At 37.9% G+C, this 10222-nt stretch overlaps 1 protein-coding gene across 4 annotated transcripts; it reads right to left on the bottom strand.

Moving 5' to 3' along the window:
- Positions 1–880: 880 nt before the first annotated feature.
- rab41 (RAB41, member RAS oncogene family) lies at positions 881–9987 on the bottom strand. Of its 4 annotated transcripts, none has more exons than XM_059345452.1 (8): positions 9828–9987; positions 7990–8048; positions 7463–7516; positions 7068–7173; positions 6023–6134; positions 4506–4599; positions 3437–3503; positions 881–2908 (listed from the first exon to the last, which is right to left on the bottom strand). In XM_059345452.1, exons 1-8 carry the CDS (start codon positions 9904–9906, stop codon positions 2844–2846), a joined length of 636 nt encoding a protein of 211 aa, XP_059201435.1. In that variant the 5' UTR covers positions 9907–9987; the 3' UTR covers positions 881–2843. The 4 variants fall into 4 exon arrangements, with proteins under 4 accessions (XP_059201435.1, XP_059201434.1, XP_059201432.1 ...); XM_059345451.1 differs by lacking the exon at positions 4506–4599 and adding an exon at positions 5004–5097; XM_059345449.1 differs by lacking the exon at positions 7068–7173 and adding an exon at positions 6464–6569 and having other exon boundaries at positions 9828–9986.
- Between the last annotated feature and the right edge of the window lie 235 nt (positions 9988–10222).

Genomic DNA, 10222 nt, shown 5'->3' on the forward strand with positions numbered 1-10222 from the left:
TACAGTTAATTCAGTTCTAATTTCGACTAAAATTCTAATAAAAATAATTATAGATAGGATATTCCCTAAACCAAAAACATATTTTTCCATTTATTTTAATTGTATTATTTATTGAAGTGGGAAGAATATACTGTAGCTAATACAAACATTTATAATTTCCTACAACCTCAATTACAGAAAAGATGTGATAACTCAGAATTCAGTGTGTATTTAAGAACACAAAGTTTGAACAATACATATATTGTCTCTACAGTTTTCAATTGTTTATATGTCACAAACGACAAATTATCACATTCTGTATATGTTTACACGTTTTTTTAAAAATCAGGCTTTGGTTAACTGTAAGGGATCACAGTAAATAAAATAATTAAAGAGTATTGCAGCATATAGTTATAGTGGAGTATTTATAGGTATATGGATGTTTTATTTGAACTACTAGCATTACAACCTACACCATCAAATTAAAAAAAACCCAATAAAAATAGGCTGACAAATTCATTTTCAAGTGTATTTTATAATTAAACAATCTGTATGAATATCAGCATTAAAGACTTATGAAACAAGAGTATTTACATTCTTTCAATAGTTTTTGGGCAATGACGTAGATTGAGAAAGTGGCAGTTGTACTAATGCAATGTCGTGTTCAGTCTTAGTCACGCCTTTCTGTTGTAACAATACATGCCTGTGATGTATTGCTGAAAGAGTAGTTTCAGTCTACTTTAGCGACACACACACACCCACATGTGACAGTATCTTACAATCACCAGAGGTGCTGTGTTGCATCACTTTGAGACTTTATGTACAGAACATAATGTTTGTTTCTCCAAAGAAATAATGACAGCATTATGAGTGTGCTTCATTAAGAAAGGGATCACAGATGTTAAATTTTGGTGAAATATCTTTATTTTATTCCATGTGATAGGCCTACACTTGTGTTTCATTAACTCTCCTTTTTATACATCAGATAATAATAGTACATTATTCACACAAACGTTGCTAAACACGAGTAGACAGCATATTTCAAATGGACAGACACAATTCAGAATAGCACAAAGCTGAGTATTTAGTCAGTGACAAGTAATAGAAGAGCTGCTCATGTTAAAATGGTCGATGTAATTAAATACTTACATTTTTAAATCCATTTTAAAATGTTGACAAAACAAGCTACAGCAAATGACCAGTGTCTTTTGTTGTGCTATGGCTAGTTGGTTTGTGTTACACTATGTGTGTGTGTGTGTGTGTGTGTGTGTGTCTGGAGACGGTGCAGTCTTTACCTATGACTGTAAACCAAGTTACTGACTACACAAACTGCTAAAAAAATTCATTTCTAGCAGCGTGACAGGAAAAAAAGTTACCAGGCCAAAGTGTCGCCTTTAGGTGGAGTCCCGGCAGACACGCAAAAAAATAAATAAAATAAACTTTCAACATGCGTGTCAGCATCTGTACTTTTGGTCAAGCATACAATGTTATCTGTATGTCCAAGTTACAAAATAAATAAACACATAAAACCAACGGTCCTACACAGGCAAGAGCAATACAGCAAAAGATACTGCGACTAACTTCTCTGCACTTTTTACAGCAAGGGTGTTAGTTAAGCGTTTAGCTGTATCTGAGGACAAACTCTTATCTACCAGCTCTACAAAACAACTAGTGAAGCCATGAACCAGTCAGCAGGCTTCTTTTATATTTTACAATATTGTGGCTTGATTCAGTGCACAACGTTGGTGAACAAACAAGCAAGGCATCTGTGTTCTTATCCATATAAATCCTGCATGGTGAGCATGCTGCATGTTCTTGCAATAGTGTAATCAACACAACACAAATTTGTCGATGAGATGGTGGGTACGTCATAGCGACCAAAGTGACAACTTTCCATCATTGTGGAAATACTAAACACCAGCTTTTTTTTTTTTAGTTTTTTAAAATGTTTAAGATTATCTACATTAGGGGGCATCTAAAAACGGAAAAAAATAATGCCTCCTCAGACATGTTAGTATGCGTGCAGCTAGTTTAACATTGGAAAGACAGTTGCAATAGTTTTAATGCAGACATAGCTTCAGGTTAGTAGCCTCTAGTGAACTTGGGATGGTTCCCCTTCGATGAGCTGTTACCTCATTGTTTGGTTACACATCCCTGTTGCACTGTTTTATATAAAGGTCTCAAATTATGTCAATTTTGTCTGCTAACTGTATTTGGCAGTTCAAGCCCGCAGATGTGTTAGCTATAAATAAAACCTAATTAATTAACCATTGACCCCCTTCAATGAAAAAGGTCCATTTTAGCCTAATGTGGCATCTGGTGGTTTGCAATGATGTAAATCCACTGGTAAGATCCTGTCTCTACTTCCTTAAAATAAGACAAAGTCAAGAAATAATCAGCTATCTGAGAGACAGAGCAGTTGACAACAAACTCTCCATAAAAAGAAAAGTAAAATACAATGGGCAGACAACTCAACCTTGCGGAGTCATTTAAATAATCCCAAGCAGTTTTACTTTACAACAATGACAAGAGTAACAGCACTAAGATTCCAAACTGTGCAATAACTCATGAGCGGTTAGCTATGTCAGTCTGCAGTCCTATATAATGCCATGCAACTGGATGAAAATCTGAACATAACTTATTCCTTGTTTTAAATGTTTACTTTTGAACCATTTTTTTCCGGATAATTCTGTTTCAATACAGTAATGCACATCCACACGGTTACTCTGAAAAGTCACTGAGTTGAAAAGGGAAAAAAAGACAGGTTCTCCAGCCCAATGGCAGTGTGCCAAGGGTGGAGAGAGTGGCCACTGAGAGACAAGCTGTTGGTGGGGAGGAGACAGGCTGGGTGAGGGTGAGGTGTACTAGCATGAGCAGCTGCTCTCGGTGACAGTCATCTCTGGCTGTTTCTCCAGTTTGATATCGATCACTGAGGGGACTTGGTTAAGTAACACCTTCAATGAATTTGCAGATTTCACTTCAGTATTTTTTTTGCAGCGCTATTTGGCCGCCATCTCCTCAGTGAATATCTATTTCCTTCAGAGTAAACCACTACCGCATACTTGCTACTAGGGCTGCACAGTTAATCAAAATATCCAATATATGTGTCAGAATTCAATATTGTGTTGCTGTAGAGATGTCCCAGCCTACAAATCATATTCTGCTATCTTAAATCCTCTTATCTTAGATCCTTGCAAAAATAACAAAAAATAAAAATATATGAAAAAATAATTTTCATATATTTTTCAATAAAAAATTTGAATAGATGCAAAATTATCATTACTTCTAATATCTTTACAACAGCAATATCAGTCGAAATCATCATAGGAAGATATTTGTTTTCCAAACTTTGCAGCCCTACTTTTCTTTTTTTTTTTCAGAATTAAAGCCAGGGCAATAATAACTTGACAATAAGTATGAGAACACTTTCTGTTCAAAGCAGCTTTAAAAAGGATACTGTCCTCTTTGCTTTTCTCCGGTGTGCTATCCATCCCAGGCAATGCAGCAGCAACACGGCGGAACAGCTGTTAAACAAGGTAAGAAACATTCACAGTTTGAACACATTTAAAAAGGTGAAGTAAAAGTACAATTCTGTCAGATAGGGGTGAGCGATTTGGATGAAATCTTTGTTACTTTTCTATTTGAACTGTGCACCAATTTAGCATCAATATGACTCGCAATATGCAATGGTAGTCAGATGAATGCCTCCCCAAACAAATAACTTAAAGAATATGCAAAATGAGTACACAAACAATATATTACACTGTTAACCAACTCTAGAAACACTGATAATATACAGAACAATTAGCATTAGTGCTGTATGTTCAGTATCAATTACAAACCATTTAAAAAAAAAAAAAAAAGAGATTATTTCTAAACCACCCAAGCACAATTTTCAGCATTATGTTCCGTAAAAGAGGTTTCGGAAAACATATACACAGATACTCATATCTCTTTATCGGTCCGGCTCTATTAAGTATATATATATGTATGTATATATATATATATATATATATATATATATATATATTAATCACCCACCCCTACTGTTACATGCACTACATACAGTATTGACAGACAATCATCAAAGGTAAAGATCAAACTAATCACACCTAAATAGTATTTTTCATTGAATTACAGGCAAACACAAGAAGCAGGTAAAGCAGTGATACAAATGTGATTGTTATTGCTGAAGGTCGCCGTGCTAACCTTCTCCACTGAACAAATCCATCAAAGTCACAGAAACATTTTGAAAAAGCTGCAGAGAGTTTAAGTGAATCGGACAGAAAATGCTCAAGAAGAAGTAAGCACAGTAGCAGTAAAAACCTGTGCAGACAAAGTTAATACATACTAAAACATCTAAAAGCAAAGCCTGTGGGGAGAAAACACAACTGATACAATATGCACTGAGAATACTAAGACATGTCATGATGAGCCACAAGAGGAGAAAAGGGGGGCGGAAAGAGTTAAGAGTAGACTTTGAGGGCAGAATTAGCTCAACTACCTTGAGAGAGCAGTATCTCTACCTGTTTGACATTGTAGCCAGTCTTTGCGCTGGTTTCAATGAACATGACATTCAGTTCCTTAGCTCTCTGCTCACCCTCCTCCGTGGTGATCTGTCTGCTCAGGTAGAAGCAGAAGGTGGGAGATGGACGAACAGACAGTTATGGAAAGAAACATCGCAGAGAGGACAGACCAAAAGGAAAGGGAAGAAATGGAGAGAGAAACAAAGAGAGCTCAACACAGAATCTGGTTTTTCGGAGTGAAAAAGAGAGAGGTTAGTTTAGTTATAACACAGACAGACAGACAGAGAGGAGGACGAAGGGAGAGAAGCTGCTGTGCCGAGTAAAGATGAAGCAGCAGGAAAACAATTTCAGAGATCACTCATTCGTTCGACAGCCACACTCGGATCCATCTAATGAATACATAGCGGTGTTGCAAATCCCAGACGGCACAGGCTGGCTGGCCTCCCTAACCTAAAGGACAGTTTGGAAGTATTACACCTGCTGTTGCTGGACACCAACCTGTTTGACGTTATAGCCAGCCTTGGCGCTGGTCTCTATGTACATCACATTGAGCTCACGAGCTTTCCTCTCTGCCGCCTCAACAGAAACTTGCCTGCCATGGTCCCCGGGAAGGGAGGGGGAGGGAGTGGTGTGGAGTGTAGTGTAGTGTTGAGGGAAACACAAAAAAACAAAACAAATAAACACAAAATGAAATGGAGAGAACAGAGCAGGAAAGGGAACAAACAGTAAAGCAAAGGAAAAAAAAGGCAGAACAGAAATATGATCAAATTATAAGAAATAAAAAATATACAAATAAAAGTACTTGAATCACTTATAAAAAGGCTGGAGTATGTAAAATGCCAAGGGATGATAAAAGTCAAAATTGGATGAGATGCACTGAAGGGAAGAAAAGTGGGATTCCAGGCTTTGGCAGTTTATATACTATTATACTTAATAGGCTTGGGTGGTATCCCAATATTATGATATACGATACTACTTTTGAAATCCCAAAGGAATTATTTTAAATACCACCAAAAATACAAAAGCTACTCTATGATGGTGAGATGCTGTATTGAGGTCATGCATTTTAGTGCACAGCACCACCAGAATTCAGCCTCTACAGGTGAAAAAGACACAATTTTCTATCTAGATGGAACTACGGCCACTTAAGTATTACAAAAGCCTTGACACAGTGTCAATGAAAACAGTGTTGATACTGTTTACCGGCTAGTTAGTTAGCTAGCAACCTGTTAGTATTTATGCATGTACTACTTGCACTGCAGTGACATGGAGCTGGCTGTATTTTGGTAAAGATTCCCTACAAGATTTTATATACATGTATCCTTTATAGATCATATTCCCTGTTGGAATTTCAGTCAGAAAAGAAAATCAGACACTGCCCAAGCCCAATACTTAATGCTACCCATTTTCTTATTGTGTTAGAATTATAATATATATACAGAACACACAATACTAATAACTGTAACTACAATAATACAATGACAATAATCTTTCACACATCTCACACAACCATGTACCTTTTATCCGCCAAGTCTGTTTTGTTCCCAACAAGCATGATAATGACATCACTTCCTCTCTCTGTTCTAACATCATCAATCCACTTTGAGGTTTGCTGGAATGAATTAAGATCTGTGGATGAAAAAACCCACACAAATTATAATTGTAAACATCATCAGCATGTAGCCACAAAACACATCACACATTTGGTATTCTAGCTAAAGTTAAAAGTGAGCTCAGGCAGGCATCACACTTCATTAAAGGAAGAGCATCTTACGTAAGAAAAGCTCGTAGTCGTATTAGTCAGTAAAGTATTAAGAGGAGAAGCTTGAAAAAGGAAAATATTCTTAGAGATTATTAAGGTTATTGGCAGAAATATATAAGTAGTATCTATGCCAAGATAGATTTTTTCCAACTGCGCTATACCCCTAAAGAAAGGTTAGAGTACAGCCCTGACTCACTGGTGATGTCATAAACAACCACGGCAATGGTAGAGTCACGGATGTAGCTGGGAATTAGGCTACGAAAACGCTCCTGTCCGGCAGTGTCCCAAAGCTGGAGCCGGACCTGAGGATTGGAACGGAGGGGAAGAAAAAGGACAAGGAGATAAAGAGGGGAAAGGCAGAACAAGAAAGTGGAAAATAGGACAGTCATAAAGAAACTGCAAGCCAAGCAGAGATGAAAATGGTCTTTTATGAAGGAATGGGGAGAATCATTCAAATGCAGAAGCGTCAGAGATGACCAGCATTATGCTGATAAGACACATACAAGTAGGCCCTAGTGATTCATATTTGAGGCTGTTCCAGAGCATCTCTGCCTATGAGGTGACATTAGAAGACATTTTGCGTTTCCTTCCATCAGCCTCATATGTAACAGCATTTAGGAAGCACAGACCCCCCTGGACACGGTTATTGAAATGCTTTAGTGTCACTATAGCTGGTGCAAACAGGAATATACCCTAATCATGCTGTCCAGTGGGGTTTGCCAGGCTATTAAATGCTCTTTTTTTGCCCTTCAACATATTAAGCGAAGGACAAGGAGGTGAGGCAAGGCCATGATACCTACTGGCTATGTCATAAACCACCACAGCAGCGGCTGAGTCGCGGATGTAACTGGGGATGAGGCTGCGGAAGCGCTCCTGTCCGGCTGTATCCCAGAGCTGCAGCCGAATCTGTGGCCAGCCGTGAAATGAATGTGGGAAGGGGGGAGGCATTTCGTGACCCAGCCAATGGATGGAAGGAAAACAAAAACTTGAAATAATGATGGAAGCTAAAAACATGATCACACCACGTCTTACAAACTGAATGGTAAAATATAGGATAATGTGAAAACAATGTGAAATGGTGAATGAGAAATAAATGATGGCTATAACATAAAAAGCATGCTTTAAGCGGTTCTAGCAGTTTTAAATCTATGCCAATAGTAATGGTGATAATGAGAATGCAATAAACAGGGCTTACCGTGCGATCTTCTAGGTACATGGTTTTTGACAAAAAGTCAATGCCAATTGTCGCCTGTAAACAATTGCAATACAACATTGTTATAGCCACAATACCTGACAATGCATAAGGTCTTCAACTAGGAAACATATCAGACAAAGTTGTTTGACCACTGTATAATAAACATCATCTATAGACATATCTATATTTTTACACTACATTTTGACTTGTCATAGCAGGAACAGTACAGGCAGAAATATCAAACATTAATGACGGCTTTATTCCATTAAGGTGCTCCATTATATCACACCTGTAAGTCATCATGCAGACTAAAAAGGATCTGAAACTGGAAGATCATGGAACAGCCATAATTAATTAATGTTACTGATTGCACTGGTGCTTAATAAGTCATGTCTTTATGTGTCTTTTAAGAAATTTGTTTTTGAAATCCTCCATATATTGATTAGAATACATTCAATCAATCAATCAATCAATCAGTACTTTAGCACTCTACTCCTGTGTTAATTATGATGAACAAATGTTATTACCTGATAAGTGTTGTCGAAACTGTCATACATAAACCTGGTGATGAGTGAGGTCTTCCCAACTGTACAAACACAAAACAGACACATTCATTTGTGATCCTGGTGATCAAAGACCATAGTCTACAATGCCAATACTTTACAGGTAGAGATATACCTTATATCAATTCAACTTTTGTGTTATAGGAAGAAGAGGAAAAACCAAACAGTCCATGGCAACACATCGTCACCCTGTTAAAATAATCGCCTAACTCATTTTTTCAAGTTTTGCAGGAAACACAAAAAACTTCACCAAAAGTGTAACATATGACATTTATTGATAATTTCACTCAAAAAGGATGTAACAAAGGATGTCTATTGGCATAGTAATAACACTCAGTGTAAAGTATGTAACTTAAAAGAAATAAATGACATATGGCAATTTTTTGAATATGCCTTTGTGACTTTAGCAAAATATGGTTACACTTTATTTTGAAGGTGTCTACATAAGAGTCACACAAGCGTCATTAATGTTCATGACACATCCCATGTCATGTTTATGACACAATCATGTCACTCTTATGTAGACACCTTCAAAATAAAGTGCTACCATATATTGCTTAAGTCACAAAGGCATGTTCATAATGGCTAAGTCACATTTTATTTTGACTTAGGCATAATAAATCCGCTTAAGTCACACATTTTGCCATGATCTTAAAGGGGTAAAATCACATGATCTGATCAACTGAGGACGTAGCTGATTTTACCATAGGTGGCCGGCATCATGAGGAGATGATTTAGGCAAAAAAAAACAACAACAATTTTGACAGAAAATGACTTACACATACAACACATGTGAGTAAAGTGCTATTTTCATTGATGCAATGTGGACTGCTGAACCCACACGCTGAGCTGGCAGTATGGGTGGAGCCACGAAATTTTGGAAAATGATAATGGCTTGACTCCTATTTGCTTCGTGATGGGAGATGCTGTAACGCTAATATTAAGTCAATTGCCCCTAAAACACAATCACGTATGATAATGTGGGCGCCAGGCCCTCTAAGCTGACGTTAAATGGTCGGGTAAAAAAGGCCGACTGGTCTGGAGCCACTGGCCGACGTGGCTCCGCAAGGTGCTGCCGTAGGAAGCGAGCTACCAGAGAACCGACAATACCGACAAACTTAATCCGCTTCATGTACAAAGCGTCTTCTTTTGGAGAGAAAAGATACCAAAACACTCTTAAAAACCACAGAAAGGTTTCAATTAGGTAGTGAACGTTATTATTAACCAACATTGCCGACATTGTATTATTACTCTAGCATAGCTAACTGCTAACGTTAGCTAAAAGTAGTTAGCCAACTGCCGTTAGCTACAGTTAGATGATGCTGATGCATCACAAACTAATGGCCAGTTAGCGCAGCGTCCATTGAATAACTCAAGCAACATGCCCATTGTAGACATAACACAAGCCTTAAAGGTATGAAACGGCAACTCCACTTTTTTGTGGATATTTATCGTTTAAAGAAAGGGGCGACATGTTTAGCTAGCTTAGCGATTTAACGTTAGCTAGCTTAGCGATGTAACGTTAGCTAGCTATACAATGACATCATCACGAACGAGAAAAAACGTATTGTCCGAGATGTTTTTGTTATTTTACTCTCTCTTAAACATATTGCTGACACTGAAATATTAACATCTCGTATTGTGTCATCACTGGCCTTTAAAAGACCGGCAAATAACTTTATCCTGCTAGCCGGGTGAGCTAACTAGCTCGCTAGCTTGGTTAATCTTAGCCACTTCTTCTAACATATTCCTCACATCCGACCACATCACCACCTGGTTCAAGTACACCGGTGCCTACTTACCACTCTGTTCGCCCAGAAAGACGAGCTTGAACTTTCGTAGAGGGTTGCCAAACTCTCCGCCGCCGGTTGTGGTTGACATTTTGCCCAGAAAATAAACAGCTAACTAGCTGACTCGGCTAATGATGTGCTGTCTAGACCGGAGAGGACCAAGTGGTGTTTCTTTCTCCTGCTCTAGCCAGCGCTGTTGTTTTCCTACACCAACAGGAGGGAAACAGCGCCACCAAGAGGCAAGTATTGAGACAACAGCAATGGTAAAGCACATCCCCTTTTAACTTTATTTATTTTATTTTTTTGCCATTAAAGATTTTAATAAGAGAGCAAGAAAAACATGTGGGAATGTAGACAATACTGCCCTACAAAGTCTAACTGCAGTAACTACATTTTTGGATGTCTGT

This window comes from Centropristis striata, chromosome 12 (genome assembly GCF_030273125.1).
Source record: "Centropristis striata isolate RG_2023a ecotype Rhode Island chromosome 12, C.striata_1.0, whole genome shotgun sequence".
Classification (NCBI taxonomy): Eukaryota; Metazoa; Chordata; class Actinopteri; order Perciformes; family Serranidae; genus Centropristis; species Centropristis striata.